At 47.2% G+C, this 17,995-nt stretch overlaps 1 protein-coding gene across 1 annotated transcript in view; it reads left to right on the forward strand.

The window, feature by feature from the left end:
* The first annotated feature begins 16,243 nt into the window (after positions 1–16,243).
* LOC104860228 (T-cell surface glycoprotein CD1c3-like) overlaps positions 16,244–17,995 on the forward strand; it is a 4,594-nt gene continuing 2,842 nt past the window's right edge. Inside the window, exons 1-3 of the mRNA XM_019207082.2 lie at positions 16,244–16,319; positions 16,622–16,885; positions 17,539–17,991. Coding sequence (XP_019062627.1) covers positions 16,259–16,319; positions 16,622–16,885; positions 17,539–17,991 — 778 coding nt within the window. The 5' untranslated portion in view covers positions 16,244–16,258. The remainder of the gene's footprint in view (positions 16,320–16,621; positions 16,886–17,538; positions 17,992–17,995) is intronic.

Genomic DNA, 17,995 nt, shown 5'->3' on the forward strand with positions numbered 1-17,995 from the left:
GTGGGCCGGGCCTGAGCGGATAGAACCTCCCTGCGCCTAGGCCCGCTGTGGTCCGCACGCAGCCCTGCCTTCCAGCGGGCACGAGCAAACCTCCGATGTGCACCTCTACGCACCCACGCATCCTGCTCTAGAGGCGTTCAGCTTAGTGCAAGGCAGCCCCCAAAACAACTTTTTCATACGACTTTTGTGTATCAGGTCTGTGCCAGCTTAGATGGGCAGTGGTGTGGGCTCCTGCTGAGTCTGTCTCGCTCCCAGCCCACCAGGTGGGGACAGGAGAAAGTTAGGGGCGGCTTGGTGTGTGCTGCACACGGGGTCTCCTGCTTCCCCTGCCCTGCGGCTTCCTGCCTTGGTCCCTCTGCTCAGAATTTAGCTGTGCCCGCTTTGTTGTGATTCCTTTCTGTGGGGAAAACTAGGATGGGCCACTGTTTGGCAATCTGACCCATGTAAAAAAAATTTTTAAATGACAATCTGTCGACCAAGAACACTGATAGGCAGTAACCGAGTTTATTACATTTAAATGTACACGTGTATGTATGTATCTGTCATTATTTTGGACTCCTTATTCTTTTCCTTTATTTTATCTACCTGTTGTCTCATTGAACCCGTCTCAGTTACTTTAGCTTTATAATAAAGTCTCGATGCCATTAGAAGATCTTCCTACTTTGTTCCTTCCCAAGTACACCCTGGCAATCCTTGATCCTTTCCCTGCTTTTATTTGTTTTTAGAATAAGTTTGGGAATCTCCGAGGAAATACCTGCGAACCTTTGAACCCTATTTCACAGACTCTCTAGCTAAATCCGAGGAGACGGATGTGTCTATAATGCCGAGCATCGTGTTTCTTTTCATTGACGTGTGTGCTTTTGATCGTGACATCATTAGATGAAAACAAAGCCCCTTTGGAGGTGAAAGGGAGTACAATACAAGGGGAAAGCCCGGGAATTCGTGCATTTTTTGGTTGGGGAAATAATTTTCCTGTCGGACCCAGGCAAGAACGTGCCTTTGTCCTGCAGTCAGGATTGGCTCCGGCCCAGGAAAGTGTAGGAGAACGGGAACTGCGGGGAGACACAAAAATTCGTAGCACGGCATGTCCGTGTTCAAAAAGAAACAAGAGCTTACGTGGTAGCAAAATACAAAACGCTTTCATTTCTGCGGGAGTCTCTGTCTCCCCCACTGGGGTTTTCTGCTGCGGTTGTTAGGTTGTCGGCGCTGCTACTGAGAACCAGGGCCGGGTGGACGGCGGAAGACCCTGCAAGCCGAGCCAGCGCCTCCAAGCTGCGCGAGCACCTTGGACTTCGCTTCTGAAACACACTTCACCGAGAAATTGTGTGGACGCTCACGGTGGGGACCGGAACATCGGCTCCGGGCAGCCGCGCTGTTTACTCGCCCCGTGGAGTCCGAGACACAGACCCGCTCGCCCCCATCTGGGTGAGCCCTTGGGGCTCCTCCAGGCTGCGCTGACTCCAGCCTTTCCAGCTTTCACTCATGCGACCCTGGCTGGCTCCCTTTTTTTGTGGGGGGGGTGTTGGTTTTTTGAGACAGGGTCTCACTATGTACTTGAGACTGACCTGGAACTCACTGTGTAGCCCAGGCTGGTCTCGAACTCACAGTGACCCTCCTGCCTCAGCCTCCCGAGTGCTGGGATTACAGGCTGTTTTACTTTCGACAAAGTTTGCACAGCTGTGTCCTCTTCTTTACCTTCGGTCTGACTCATGAGATTTGCCCAAAGCGCAGTCCACCTGGGTGAGTTCTAGCTCGCTCTCTTCCTCTTCTTTCCCGCGCAGTGCTCTTTCTGTCTCTTAATGGACTCCCCCTGAGCCCTGTTTTATTCGATAAGGGTGAAGCCTCATGAAATGTTTTCAAGAGGGGCTCTCGGGGATCACGGTGCCTCTCTTTCTGAGACTTTTCCCAGGAACCATTTCACGAGAGAAATTAGGTCCAGGACATCTGCAGCCCAGCACGCTCAGGCAGAAGACTTTCTCAGACTGAAATTACATTTCACTGGGGAAACACACACACGCACACACACGCACACGCACACACACACAATCCCCACATTAATCAGTGCCTTAAAAACGGTGCCAGTTTTTCTCCTATTTTATAAGTACCATTGTACAACTTCTGTTTATAGCTCAGTAGCTATGACATGATGGTTTTAAAACATGTCTCAACATTCTTGATACTCTTAAAAGAGAAGTGAGTCTTATTTTCTTTTCAGGACATGAAACTTGTATTAGTCAGTCCTTACAGGTTAGAGTTAGGGTGTGTTGGGGATCTTTTTTTTTAATGACTCTGTCCTGGAAAATCTTTGAAACAAATTTGTATTTCTATACCTTTGAGCCTCTGATGAATGGAGTGTCCTTGAAAATTTCTGAGCTACCCCTGAGTGACTGAGCCTTCCTTCCTAGTGCCGCAGTAAGAGATGGTATCTCTGGGTGTTTCCCAAGCTTGGCACAAACTCCTGGGCTCAAGTGATCTTCCTGAATCATCCTTTCCAACAGGTGGAACTACAGACTTGTGCCACCGTGCCCAACCACTTGGCACTATAAAAAGTTTTACAGGTACTAGCAAATGCAGTCTCCTTGGACATACCTTTACAAATACACCTTTGCAAGCTAACCCATTTTCTACTTCTCTCTATTCTGCTCCTCCTTGCTCCTGTTTATCACTACAGATCTAGTGAAAATCAGTCAGTGATACCCATGCTACTGCCTGAATTCTGTGCTATGCTGAAATCTCTTCTAAGTAAAGTAGTTTGTCATCTTTAAACTCAGCCTCCCACAAAGTCTCTGGGCATGGAAAAATGCACCCAGTTCTTTGAGATGGTGTAACAAGGGAGGCCTCTAGTTCATTTTCCAGTCGAGTCTTCCACTTCCGTTTGAAGATTCATCAGCCTGGCCTTTACTGTGCACATTTCTGTCAGAATTCAGGTCAGCTGCACTCTAGCCGTAATTGCCTACAAAACTCCACCTACTTAGCTTGAAGTTTTCTAGGCTGCTCCTCCAAACTTTCCCAACCTCCGTCAGCAAACCAGTTGTAAAGTCTCCGCCATATCATCAGGCATAGTCACAGCAATAATGCCTCTTCTCAGTGCCAATTTTCTGCGTTAATCAGCATCTTGTTATATTAAAACATCTAAGATAATTATATATAAAAAGAAAAGGTTTACTTTAAATTTTTTTTCTGCAGTCAATACACAACTTGAATTATATTTAATAATTTTTAAATTTGAAGAATTTTAAATTATAAGCCGGGGGTGGTGGCACATGCTGGTAATCCCAGCACGCAGGAGGCTGAGGCAGGAGGATCTCTGTGAGTTCAAGACCAGCCTGGACTACATAATGAGTTCCAGGTCAGTCTCAACTACATAGTGAGACCCTATCTCCAAACAAACAAACAAAATTTAAATTTTTTTAGTACATTTGTAGTACACAGTGATTATATTTGTTGTGAGAACTGGTACATGTACATAACACATCTAAGATTTTAAATTTTTGATTCCATGCATTCTATATGCCTATTAGTAGAGTTCAGTGTGATGCAGTCACAAATGCATACAGCGAGCCGTGATCAAGTCCAACCTCCATTTATCAACTCCTTCTTCCCAAACCAGTAATCATTATTCTTCATTCGGATCAACATTTTTAACATTTTCTGTTGGGCAGAAAGTTAGTCATTAGCTGGCCTGGAGACTGATGACTAGGGACTCTTTGAAAAGCAAAGACGATGTGATTTTTTCCTTTTTCCATTGCTCTCTTACTCATTAGCCACAGAAAAAATCCACACGAGCTTGTGGTTTCAGACATGAGAAAATGTCACATCTCTGAGCACACTGACAAGGGCCAGGGCCCATACAAAGTCCAGACCTTGGATGAGGGGCTAGAAAAACCTTAAGATCTCAAAACAGCTAAATGGGAGATATCTACCTACGGAGGAAACATGGGCCTACTTCTCTCTGAAGCAGAAAAACACAGCCCACAGAAGAACAGTGGCCTTGGAAGGAGAAATGCATAGACCTTGAAGACCCAGTTAGTCCTGTGACTGTAGCCTCATCCAGCGCGACTGCCATTTTGGCTCTTGCCCGCGCTGGCGCCTACAGTGTGCTCTGAGCATCTCCCATTTTGCAATGAACCCTGCCCGTGCTGTGCCTCGTCACATCCTAGTGCCTTGTCTCTAATCTTCAGTCAAAGACGCCAAGAGCTGATTCCTCACAGTGTTAGTGCCTGGCCGTGTTAGGACTCGGGTCCCCGGCAACAGCTTCCTCATACGAGAAACAACATATGGTACTGATACTCCTCTGTTGACTTCTGGAACAGACGGTCTCGTAATTGCATTCATTTTCCTGCAAACGATAGGATTTCAGCCTTCTTTTTGTCCATGTCCTTGCCCATCTTCCAGACGTAGACGGCTCTTGTTACTTGATATTCGCCACCTGCGTGGGTAGAGGAGTGAGGGTGGTAATCTGTTTAGGTTCAGCCTCATTTTTAAGCAGGTGACTTGTTTTCTAACTTTTTAGGTTTGGATCATATACCTGTTCCGACTTTTCTCCCAGCAGTTTGGGACCTCTGGTAGTTTAGGAACATGCTTTTTTCTTGTCCCTTCCCATTTTTTTTCCTTCCCTACAGCTGCAGGGGGTTTTCTCCTGTACTTTAAAGGCAGTAGGATTTTTTTGCCCTTCTCCTAGCAGGCTGAAGCTTTTTGTGGATGTGGAAAGCAGAAGAGAGAGAGCTCATTAGAACTTCCTGCTTTTCCATGTAGTACTGGCTGTCACACTTCAAGCCTGCATTGAAAGAGAGGGTTTATTTGGTCTACTTCCCATGTGTCAACCTTTCAGGGTCCCAGTGAGACATGGAAAAGAACCTAGAGGTTGATGTGAATCCCCTGTGAATGTCAGGGCTCCCATGTACTGACCCAGCCTTTAGTAATTTGTTGATAATTTTAGCTGAATTCATTTTAACAGCTTTTATAGCATTTGTACCTGTTCCAAGGAAGCAAGAGTTTTCATCCCATTTTTCCTTAGATTTTCAGTTACATGCTTGACCTGACACTTTGGGTCTCTGACGGAGTCACAACAAGCTGTGATTTTAATTGTTCAGCTTTTTAAGCACCATAAGTATGGGAGGGAATTCTGTGCTTTTCTTTTCTTCTCCTCCTCCTCCTCCTCTTCCCTTTTCTCTCTCTCCTCTCTCCTTTTTTACTCTAAGGTATCTCTATGTTGCTCAAACTAATCCTACGATCATGATCTCTCTGCCTCAGACTCCCGAGTAGCTGGGGTTACAGGTAGGTGCTATAATATTCAGTTTCTTCTCAAAGATTTGTAGCCTAATGTTAACTTTGTAGAAAATTGTTTTCTTTCCCCAATTTGCTTGAAAGCATTTGCTTTCTTTTAATCCATAAAATAACAAATAAAGAGGAAAAACACATTTATAGGGACAATACAAATATTTCAGAGCTTTAAGCAGTTATATAAGCCCCATGATGAAAGAAGATAAACTTATCCAGCAGAGAATGGCTTAGGGCAGGTGAACATCGAACAGACAAGTGGGTTAATGAGAAAGAATCCTGGATAAATGCTTTCAGAATACTCTTCATTTCAGTTCTCCCAAATGCTCACCAGATTCATATTGTAAGTAACAGAATACTTACCACAGAGCCCTCTAAGTGAACTTCACACTCAGCATGCTTAATATCCTAAATAAAATTGTGTCAGCCTGGGTGTGGTGGTGCACACCTGTAATCCCAGCACTCGGGAAGCTGAGGCAGGAGGATCGCTGCAAATTCGAAACCAGCCTGGGCTACATAGTGAGTTCCAGGTCAGTAGAGTAGAAGTATGCGCAGGGCCTTGGATTTGATCCCCACGACTGAAAAAAGAAATGGCCCCAGTGGTAAGAGAGGAGAGCCAGACCCAGAGCGGAAATGAGCAGGGCCGTGAGTGGCAGGTGCAGAGTTTGGGAAGGGGCGGGTTTGCTCTACTGTAGGCAGGGGGCTTCATCTGTTGTTTGGAGAAGGAAGTCAGAAGAGTCACGTCGGGGCAGTTTGTTGAGAACAGACGCAGAGGGCAGCCCTCTGAGAGGGGAGGTGGACACCTGCACGCGCTGTGCTGTTTGCGCTGCTCTCGTCCTTGCAGTGACAATGACGTTGCTAAGGACTCCAGGACCCGTCCAGTTGGGTGCAGAAGGGCACGCGCGCGCGTGTGTGTGTGTGTACGTGTGTGCACGCGCCATTGAATTTCCCAGGTATTCGGAGTTCCGGTGTGAGCCTCCCTGGCTCTAGATCCCTGTGCGCCTCCGAAGATTGTCAATAAACCACGGGACCTGGGCAGGCACAGCTCTGCTCAGAAAGCCACGGTCCTCCTTTTCTTCAGCCTGAGAGTCCCAACTCTTCTTTTTCCCCTACTCTCTCCTTCCCAGTGTCTCTTCCCAACCCCATTCTGTTTTGTGTTGTTTTTTGCCCCACAGGGACCCAAGCACCTATCACCTTCCCGGTCACCTGGACTTTATCCTTTTCTAGGAACTGGTCTTGGGTTGGTTGAGTGACTTGCAGACTCACAGCTGGAATGGCCGCTCTGGAACCGTCCTTTTCCTGTATCCCTGGTCCAGGGGTAGATTCAGTGAGGAGCAGACTGGGCTGGAAAAGTTTATCCAAATGTCATTACACATCACAACTCCGTAAGTACTTTTCAGTCTGAATGTGACTTCAGTTCCCTCAGTGGGCGTGCAGACCAGGGCTCACGAGTAGTCTGTTTTCTATTCCTCTACGGACAGCCTACCCTTTCTTTGGCATCTTAGCTCCCTCATCTCTAGCATAAAAGTGCAAGCACACACTGGGCGGCTGCTAACGTTGGACAGGGATTCTTCAGAACCTTCAGTCTTTTGGGGTTTTTTTGGGGGAGGGGTTGAGACAGGGCCTCACTATGTAGTTGAGACTGACCTGGAACTCACTGTGTAGCCCAGGCTGCTCTTTCTGCCTCAGCCTCCCAAGTGCTGGGGTTACAGGCGTGCGCCACCACGCCCGGCTTCTTCTGGTGTCTTGAACACTTCTCCAACTGATTACAGCTTGTGCTTTATTGTCTTTCCTCACCAATATCCCGTGGCCACATTTTCCTTGGCCTCCAATCAACACCAATCTCCCCTCTTTGCCTGACTCCTTGAGATGAGATTTTCCCTCCCCCACTCAACCTCTTCAGTTGTTCTCCTTCTGCGCATGGCTGTGGCCACTGCATCCTGTCCCCCAGCCCCTTACACCCCAGACCTTACACTAGTTCCCCTCACCTTACACTATTCCTGCCACCTTCACTGAACACTGGCGCAGCCAGCAGTAGGTTATGAGCTGCACCCTGGGAGGGCCTTCGTGGGCTTCTCCCGGCAGCTTCCCAAGGGGGTGGTTTTGCGGGCGTCCAGAAGCACTCGCGGGGACCAGCTCCAAATGGTGGGCAAGGGCTTGGAGTCTGCACGTGGCTCCATCAGAAGCCAGGGACGGGTACACGGGCTGCTCTGGGACACCTGCCCACAGGTCACTTGGAGTGTCTCTGCTGTGGGGAGGCTCAGCCGCTGAGTCCTGTAGCCCTTCTCCAAAGTTTTCTGTTCTAAAATTGTACCTTCCCCTTCCCTTGAGCATAAAAAGCGCCAAAGGAGGAGAAAATGAGCGCTGGGTCCCGGGCGGAAGGATGGCCCTCTATGGCGATGTGGAGGTCAGGTCTCGGCCCTCCTGGCTGCTGCTGTGCACCGAGCCCGTGTGGGTGATGCGGATGCGAGGTGAGCAGGGGCAGCCTGAAGCTCATAGGGGAACGTCCTGCCCAGTGCCCATGAGACACGGCCGCTCCAGTGACCCTGGCCATGGCGGCTGGGGAGGCGGCGGGGCTGTCTTGCCGAGCGGAGCGCAGCGGCCTGGAAGGCAGGACATCGTCCGTCACTGGGTGCCCCGGGCTGGAAATGGAGGAGATGGTTCTGAAGCGCAGGTAGAGGGCAGCTGAAAAATCGGGGCTTTAGAGATTCTAGATCCAAAAAGAAGCAAATGAGTGACCTACGGAATGCAAGAGTTAGAAATGAGGGACCCACAGGCGCAGAAGGACGCTGAGCTACAGGCAGAGGGATGAGGAAAACGGGAAGGGGAGACGGGTGAGGTCGGTGCTCAAACGAACAGGAGAAGCCCAGACTAATACTTGAAACAGGGAGTGGCTGGGGTACAAGGAGCGGATCTGAAATAGCGTCCCTGGTGTCCAACAGAATCCGCAGGAAGTCACCGTCCCTGGGTTCGGCCTGGAGGCAGGTCTTGTGTTCTGGTTTGGGAAGCACTGGTGAGGTTTTGTGTTTTTCCTCCCCCACCCGTCTGCCCACCTCTCTTCCTCCCTCCCTACGTCCCTCCTCCTGTGAGTCCCTGCCCCTCGCTCCTCAGGTTTCTCCTCCAGCGCAGGAAGATCGGTTCTTCCCTCCCTCTCTCATCCGGTTTACACAGGACGCCTCACGAAGCTCCTCCAAGTGCCAACCCTTTGAGATAAGGACCCCAGAGCTCAGCACCAGCCCAAGCCTGATCTTCTTTCTGAACATAGGTGGTGACGGCATCTTTCTATCTTCCCTGGGAAACTTTAGTTGTTGGTTATTGCTGCTTAATGATCAACTGTTAATGTAATGATCACATCCCCGGCTCCTCCCTTCTCTCTGTGCTCCCTGGTTCCGTGCTGTGCACAGCTGTCCTCCTCTGCCATCCCATTCTGCCAGGTTGTTTCTGCTTTGGGCCTCACCAACCATGGACTGAACCCACTGAAGCTGCAAGCCAAAATAAACCTCTCCTCCTTTTGCAGGTATCAGGTATTTTGTCACAGCTACAGCAAAGTGGCTGATACAGTGAGACACTGGGAGTCTGTTATCCCTATAGCTACAGTATAACATAAGATCCACCCTTAAGTTTTCTAGAACATCAGTGAGCTGCAGTCCTGGGCCAAGTTTTATGTAAACTCACTTTTCCCAATTTTTTTACTGCAGGCTGACAAAGTCATCTTATGTAAGAGACACTAACACACAGGCCTATGAATCCCATAGAATGTACTGAAGCAACTTTTCTGAGGACACTGTTCACTGCATCAAATAATTTCTCTTCTAGAGGAAATGATGGGAGAATTTTCCTTGTGTCCACAGACTGGGAAGCCACAGTCTCCTGGACAACTTGTTGTCTGTACCGTCTGCACTCTGTACTATGCAGCTGAGTTTGCTTTAATCATTTTATTGTTCTACAGCAATGTGTGATGCACTTTTTTTTTTTTGGTACTGGGGATCGAACTCAGGACCTTGCACTTGCAAGGCAGGCGGCGGAACCACTGAACCAAATCCCCAGCCCAGATGTGGTAGATGTAATGGATTTTTGTTTGTTTGTTTTTGGTACTGGGATTGAACTCGGGTCCTTGGGCTTGCAGGTGGTGGAACCACTGAAGTAAAGCTTCAGCCCTCACATTTAACCAGTATAGAGGGTATCATGAAACTTTTAAAAAATTATATTCCTTGGCTTCTCTTTTATTGTTTATATGTTCTCCTGGCCTCTGTTCTTATGTTCTTATTGATATATTTTAACAGTATATGTACGCTTTCTAAGGAATTTAAAATTATTGTTATAACCAAGAAGTTATTATAAATAGAAGTAGGGGTGTTGTAGTCAGCAGGACTGGGCCAGGGAATACATTAAATACAAGACACAGAACTTATAAGGTTATTTTATGATAATTATCTAAAGGTCAAATGCAAAGGAGTTCGAAAGATTACACACTAAAAGCCCAAACATTCAACTGAAGGCCGGGATCCCAGCAGTTTCCCACACAAATCCAGCTAAAGGCTTAGAGTCCGAGGCAGTGTCCTCCTCAAGTCGAGCCAGTGGCCTGGAGCCCACAGCAGTGTCTCATGTTTGTCTGTATTGAGGATCTGCACCTGGAAGGCCCAAGGGCAGTAACCAGAAAATCTATGCTCATGAGATAAAGGCTCTGTGCCACCAAGCCGAGGGATCCTCGTTGGAGCCAGGAAGTGGCACTCATGGTCTTTACCATCAGAGCGCCCCTGATGAAAAGCATCAGGCTTTCCTACAGATAGCAAGGTCCGGAGCTCCTCCTCAGACGAGAACAGCCTAGTTCTCATCAGGAAAACTATCTGCAGCAATCTTCTCCTAGAAAATCAACAGGCCAAGATCATCCCCTCAGTTCTTTTTATGGCCATTGGTAACAATCTTCAGGTGGATCCTCCACACCCTGACCACAGCAATTCACTTCATAGTCAACCCACCACAAGGGTTTGTAAGCTGCTGGATGATTTGAGGGATTCAATTTTTGAGGCTGCTGAAACTTCATTTTTCTCTCTGCTGCCACCTTGTGGTTAAATATATACATTTCTTCCACTCTGTAGCCTCTAATATTTTTAAAAATTAATTTTATTGGTACATTTTAGGTATACAATATAATGACATTCATCATTTACATAATATATCTCTGCTATTATTTTTTACATTTCCTCTGGCCTGGCATTTTCAACAAGAAGGGCTTGATGTTGCAGACATTTTAAATCTGTACTTAGAAATCGAGAAATTTTATACATTATTAGACATTTTTATGATTTTTTTCCCCAAGAAGTTAACCCATGGTTTAATTTCTCTCAATTCAGTCTTTATGTGATAGAGCATAATTATTTGCCAGCTCTTGTTTTGGGTCCTGGTTTAGAATTTCAAGTGAGAATTGTTGAGCTAATTATTCCCTATTTGTGGCTTGTGAATCTCATTTGTTCTAATTGGGCATCTGTGTCTAACTGATTCAACTTTTTATTGGTTGATGGATTCATGAGTCCCCTTTCCTTCCTTTTCCTACATGGCAACATATTAGTATCTCAGCCTTTGTCTCTATGTATAAAATGTAGTTTTGTTTTCTGGGCACAGCGGAAGGTAATACACTGTGTGTTTCACACATAATGGACTAAGAGGCCTTCCCACATCTCTCTGTGCACCGTTTCCACTGACTGCCTAGGGTCCCCAGGTGTACGTCCACGTGTTTATTGTGAGCTCCTCAGTGTCATGACCGACATGGTTACATGTGTCTCTGTGCAGGACGCTGTGGACACTTGGTAGCGCATGTGTTCAGCCATGGGACTGTGAGCTTGACAGGTACAAGCGGAGATAAGACGCCGGTGCAAGCTCTCCAGCATCACGTCACTGCTGTCAGAGGAAAAGATTCTCGTCCACCTGCTTCCCTGCAGATACTGGGCTTCCCTAGCATTTTGATTTTGCCAGTTTGGTGATGGAAATGGTACTTTGCTTTAATTTGCATTGTTAAATTAATCGTGAGTTTGAGTGTATCTTGCATCTTAACTTTTGTGTTATCATCTGGGAGTGACTTGTTCACATCGTTTATTCATTTTGTAATTTTTGGTCTTTTCCTTATTAATTTTGAAATCTTTTTATTACATAAAATAGACATGGACAATATCCATTTCAGTTTGACAGTCCCAAGTGCATTCTCAAATGTATACTTTTTTTTTTGGTACCAGGGATCAAACTCAGGTCCTTGTGCTTGCAAGGCAGGTGGCGGCACCACTGAGCTAAATCCCTGGCCTTCAAATGTACACTTTTTACTTTTGCTGGGTGGGCTTTGTTGTTGCCTTGACTTCTTATTTACAGAGCTATTCTAACCAGTCACAATTGTGTGTTTACTTTAGAGAAATCTCTGTATACCGATAAAAATGTAAGGCAAAATTAAAGCTTTAGGAATCAATACATTAGAAAAACATCAAATAGTAATATACATTTACCATTCAATACAATTTCATGTTTTGAGCATATAATCTTTCAAATTGACCAGGTTACTTTTTTTTTTTTTTTGAACTGGGAACCGAACTCAGGAACTCGCACTTCTGAGGCAGGCAGCGGCCCCACTGAGCTAAGTCCCTGGCCCTTGACTAAGTTACTTTTAAATCAAGTCATCAGGAGCTGACAGGAGCTAGACTAAGGCACGGTGAGCAGCTCCTGACAGGTCTTCACACATGGAACTGCTCCATTTTTCTCTTCTCTCCTGCTCCCATGGTCTGCCTGGTGACTGACAATCCACCCAACTCCTTCCCACTGAGAAGTCTCAGGAAGTTTATCCACCATTTCTACTCCCTGTCCAGTCCAGTGGTAAACCTGCCTCACCTTTTATAGCTGAGGGTTCAATTGTTTCCTGATAAAATTTCTATTTAAAGAAAGCTTCCGTTCTTGGAATATGAATCCATTATGATTAACAGAGTGTTTACTTAGGAAACCAACATATATATATATAATTTGAAAGGACAAAGCTGAATTTTAAAATCCCAAGTTGAAGTTGATAAGTCCCAAAAATCAGGAATGAAAGAAACAATTTTCAGAGATTTTCTCAATAAACAGAAAAGCTTGGAAATGAAAGCAATAAAAATGTATGAGGTTTGACTTCAAATGATGAAAAACAAACATTAAAGGAGGAACAAATTTGGAGTTAGAGATGATGCATTATATTTTCAGTACCTGAGGGGTGTGGTTACTTCTCCTACATTTTTGGAACCACTCAGCAAAAATGTCTGCCATACAAATAATAAAACTGAGTGTGTGGTGAATGAATGGATGGGTGGATGAATTTTATCAGGTGCAAATCCAAGGGGAAACATTGTATATGTTGATTATTTTTCCATCGTTACCATGACACGTCACGATTTATTAAATACTGGAGCTACGTTGTCTTTTCACCTCCATGAAAACTCGGAGGGAATATATTTGCTTCCATGTAGCTGAAGCAAAGAAAGATCAAAGAATTATTTACCCAGCAGCATAACTACCACTTTGATCCCGGATCAATGATTTGACAAAAATAGGAGACGAGTCCACGGCAGGGGTTGATTGAGATGCCACAGTTGAAATCAAAGCAGTGCAAAAGTTTAACAAAATAAGAACACACATAAGGAGAATAAATGAAAAGAAGTCCGTTGTAACGAATAGTCAATCTCAGAAACACAAAGGGAAGTGAAAAATCAGCTGAATATCTGGCGTCCACGTACCTGAGGTGGGAAGCTTACAATTCGCCCGGATAGGCTAAAACAGCCAAGGAAATGAATTGGCCAATGTGTCACTCAGACTTCAGGCACAGTTTAGTCCGGACGCTTCTGTGAGTCTGCGCTCTGCCTTCCTGCCTGAATGACCTCATCCACAGGCTTGATTTTCTGATGCTGAAAGAATGACTCGAGCCATTTCAAGTCTTATACTTGTATGGGTCAGTGCTGCCTAGCGAAACAGATTTCAGGCAAGATATACAAATACCTAAGAATTTACAAGACTGGTTTACAGTGGCCGCCCATAGGATTAAATGTGGAGTAGTGCAAAAGGGCTGTCTGTCTGTGTGCTAAAGATCGGAAGGGTCCAGTCAGAGGTGGAGCTCAGTGTAGTGTCCGTCCGTATCAGGAGGCCGAAGGGTCTGTGCTGGAGGCCAGGAGACGACGCCCAAGGTGAAGGCAGAGACTGGAGCTCCTCTGAAGACCAGAGCAGCCTCCCTCCTTCCTTTCCCGTTATACCAGTCAGCTGGCGAGCTCGCTGGTCACTATCACTCATGCCCAGTGAATCCCAGCAAATCTTGAGTAAATCCCTTCAGCCACACACAGAACTATGCTGTCCAGCTGAGCTGGGCATTTCTTTCTCAAGGGAACCAGTCAGCTGTCACAGGAGTGAATAACAATGACTAATAACAGAACGACTGTAGCAATGCCCGAATGTAGTTGCTCTCAAAGTATCTTACGTGCTGCGTTAGCCCCTCTTTTTGCGGTGCTGTGAGATGACAGATTGCTCCGTAACGGACGGAGTGAGGTGAGCGACACGCGCGTGGTGTAGTGTTAGGTTGGGCCGTGGGTGCGGTAGCGTGGAACCCTTCTAGAAAGTGTGTTAACCAGCTTTCCCATTGCTGGACACAACAGGTGACTCCATGACTTTAAGGAAGAGAGGTTTAATTTACCTCATGGTTTAAGGGGTTCAGTCCATGGCCCGCTGGCTCAAGGCAAAGTCAGGGAGCGGGGGCCTTGCCTTGGAAAGCTGCTCATCTCTGGGAGCACCCTGAGCGGCCGAACTCATCGATGGATCAGTGCACTGGAGAGTTTAGTGCCCCGTGATCCAGGCACCTTCCAGAAGCCCCATCTCTGAACATGTGAGAATGTGGGGGACACTCGAGGGCTAAATCATAGCAGAAATGTCCTTTGAACACAGGCTCTGATAGTCTTCCAACAGTCGACCCGACAGCCAAGACAACTGCTGGAGGAGTAAGAGGCAGGTCACACACACAGCGCGGGTACACCGGACAAAGATACGAGTCACTTCCTGGGCAAGGCGGGGCACAAAACTTCATTGCGCTGCTCAGAATGGTCACAATTTAAAACTTACGAATTGTTTGTGGAAGTTTCCATATATTTTTTTTGGACCGCGGTTGACCACAGGTAACCGGAACTGAGGAAAGCAAAGTCATTGATTTGGTGGTAGGGGTTACTGTGTTAACAAAATGTTGGATTCCAGCAGACAGTCAATGGCTGATGGATTGTGGCAACTGAAATCTGAGCCATGGCACCGGGGAACTGGTTTTATTTAAGCCACGGCAAACCAAGCTTTATGTATATCAGAGCTACAAAGCAAAGAGAAGGCTGCGTGGACTGTGCGTTGGCGGAAATCGGTTTTGTGTTTGCTCCTGCTGAATGACACAGTGCTATTACCAGCTAAGAACCATTTTTTTATTGTTAGTTTCTTGGATTGCAATTATAAGACAAGTAGAATCACGTCATTTAACTCTGAATTCAAGTGTGGGCTGATGTGATTACAATTTTTTTGCAAGGACAATTAGAAAGGAAAAGAAAAAACCTCTACCAAAGCCTAAGTTTTGGTCTACAAGATACTTAGTGGGTGGGGGAGCCTGCCTTCCTGGATGGCTTTTTCCTAAACCAATTTCATCAGTCGTCTGTAGAAGATGTCTTTCAATTTGCACATTTGGCAGAGGGATTGAGACGGGGTCTCACTATGTAGTTGAGACTGGCCTGGAACTCACTATGCAGCCCAGGCTGGTCTCAAACTCACAGCGATCCTCCTGCACATTTATTATACACATACTCTAGACAGAGCTTTTGGGAACTAACTCTTGACAATGTCCCGGTTATCTCAAATGTCAGTTTTCCATTTTCCTCTTTGTTTTCAATTTATTTGTTTTATTTCTTACAGAGTTCCTCATCTCATGCGTTCATTGTAGGCATATATAAATAATTTTTAAAGTGATCATTAATGGAGGATCTGTATGTTTTATTAGATTTGTTTTTTACTTCCTTGTATTCTACCTTGTAATAAAAAACGTCTTGCTTGTGGTTTATGTGTTTTCATACAAAAATCTAAGGATTAAGTGATAGAGCAATTCTTTTTTTATACCAGGGATCAAACTCAGGACCCTGCACTTGCAAGGTAGCAGAGAAGAGAAAGAAAAGACCGTGGGAGTGGAAATGAGGAGCAGCACAGATCAGATCAAAGGACGCTGATGCCACGTTGGAATTAGAGGCTCTCAAGCTCCCCCGCTCCGTCCAGGTGTCCGGCCGTGCAGGGCTGCTGCTGCCAGCCAAGAAGTCCCGGCAGGAGTTCCTCCCACTCCACGGCTGTCGATGTGAGAAGGAGGAAGACAGAGACTAGGGACAAGAGTGGGAGGAAATAGGGAAGCAGAGCCAAGGGGAAAGAGGTGTGGGGGCCACGGGAGGCTGTGGGCAGACCGTGCGTGGGTCAGCGTGCGGCGGGCAAACGCCACCCGTCCTGGGAGAGGCTCTTCTGCCGGGACCGAGCAGCCGGGGCATGAGGGGTGAGGTGGGGAAGAGGAGGCCGTGAGGACACTGAAACAGCACAGATGGAGGGAGCAGAGGAGGCCTCGCAGCTCCGGCTGTTTACTTCACAGATGAGGTTCTAGACCCGGAGAGCAGAGACCTTCACATGTCACATGCCACTTGTTCCGAGGGTGGTCGATGAGGTGACACACACAGCATGGGGCTGGGCGAGGAGAGCGACGGACAGCTGTGTGAGGAGGGAATAACTTCAGTTCAAAGCTGGAGGGGAAATGAGAGATCATACAGGAGGCCCAAGGCTAAGGAAGCGGCAGATTTTCTCAGTTGCCATCAGAGGCTGGGGGAGGAGACTGCGGGTAGGAGAAAACTGTACCCACAGGAAAGAGTGAGCTTGCTGAGATCAGACTTCAACAGCCAGCTTTGCGGAGAGAAGGAGCCGTCTCCAGATGCTGTTTTCACTCCTTCCGCTGCTGGCTGTTCTCCTGGCAGGCAGTGACCACGCACGCGGTAAGAACATCTCTGCGAGCTTCCCAGGTGGGTGGGTCAGGGTGGAGGGCTGTGGGCCCTCCCAAGATGGGCTACTTAGAGTTCTAGAAGGTTTACGATGTGAAAAGCCGTCTCCAGGTGTAGTATATTAGTATATTCTTTTGGAGGTGTTGTAAGGGCAGGGGCCCTTTGGAAGAAAACTGTCATCATGTCAGCTAAGCATTATGCTCCTCTGGGAAACAGCTCACTTCCCACTCTCTCTCTCTCTCTCTCTTTCTCCTGCCTCTTCTGTTTGTTTTACATGACTCGACCTTCTTCTGCAGTGGTCCAGGAACACACCTTCCAAGCAATCCAGATATCATTCTATGCCAACCAATCATGGGCACAGAATCAGGGCTCTGGTTGGCTGGGCGAGCTGCAGACCCATGGCTGGGAAAGTGAATCAGGCACCATCGTTTTCCTGCACCCCTGGTCCAGGGGCAACTTCAGCAATGAAGAACTGGGCGACCTGGAGCTGCTGTTTCGTTTCTACTTCATTGGATTAGCTAAAGAGGCTGAAACCTATCACAGTCAATTACAGATCAAATGTAAGTGCCATCGACTCATCTAAAAGATTTCCTGCAGGTTCTGTTTCTGGGAAATATTCTCTGCTCCTCGCTGGGACATTTCCATCTTCCCATCGCACCATCAAAGTCTGCACGCAGACTTGGGATATTTCAAGTAGTGACTCACAATCTCCAGACTTCAGCTGCTCCAGGAATATTTTTTCCCTGAGCTTTGTCTTCTCTCCTCTTGGATCCCTTTCTGTGGTGTACAATCCAGGGGCACACAATCACCTCACACTGATTTCCTTAAAATACAAGTCTTCAGTATCTCCAAAGCTCTACGTCCACAGTCTACCAACTGTGGTGGCCGATTTAATGCATCATGAAAAGCTGAACTTCCCTCTCCTTCCCACAGGCCCTGCCCACACCCTCCGGTTTATAGTGTGTGGCACCCTTGCCACTTCCCCAAACTGTGCTCAGCCCAATATCTTGTCCGTTGAACTGTTTATTTCTTATTGGCCGCGTTCTCCATCCCCAGAAACTTTTCCTGCCTTTGTTTCTCATTGAATGTATCTTTGGCTCATTCGCACGCCTTTCTGAAAACGTTTTATTCCACTTCCGATGAGTCCCTCAGGCTCCCACAGTCGCCTGTTCTCTGCATCGGAGCTCATTTTCTCCTTCCTTCCCGCCCCCAGACCCCTTTAACGTGCAGGTGAGGGCCGGCTGTGAGCTGCGCTCTGGTGAGAGACCAAAAAGCTTCTTGCAGGCGGCTTTTGAAGGTTCAGATTTCCTGAGTTTCCAGGACATGGTGTGGGTGCCGTCTGCGGAGGGCGGCGGTCAGGCCCAGAAGGTCTGTGACCTGTTAAATCAGTACGAAGGCATCAAGGAAACAGTCAATAACCTCATCAGGAACGTGTGTCCCCGGTTCCTCTTGGGTCTCCTGGATGCAGGGAGGCTGGATCTTCAGAGACAAGGTCAGTTTAGCTCTCTTCTCCGAGATTGTTTGTTCAGGTCGCGCCCTTCCTCCGCCGTCCTGAGCGCAGGGAAGAGGACCGAGGGGAAGTTGCTAGTGGAAGAAAAGGGTGACCAGGCCCTGACGAGGAGACCTGGGGGGCCCCTGACCGCCCGCTCCGCATCCGAGCCCCTTCGCTC

The sequence above is a fragment of the Fukomys damarensis genome, unplaced genomic scaffold (assembly GCF_012274545.1).
Source record: "Fukomys damarensis isolate Sample0158 unplaced genomic scaffold, DMR_v1.0_HiC HiC_scaffold_19, whole genome shotgun sequence".
Classification (NCBI taxonomy): Eukaryota; Metazoa; Chordata; class Mammalia; order Rodentia; family Bathyergidae; genus Fukomys; species Fukomys damarensis.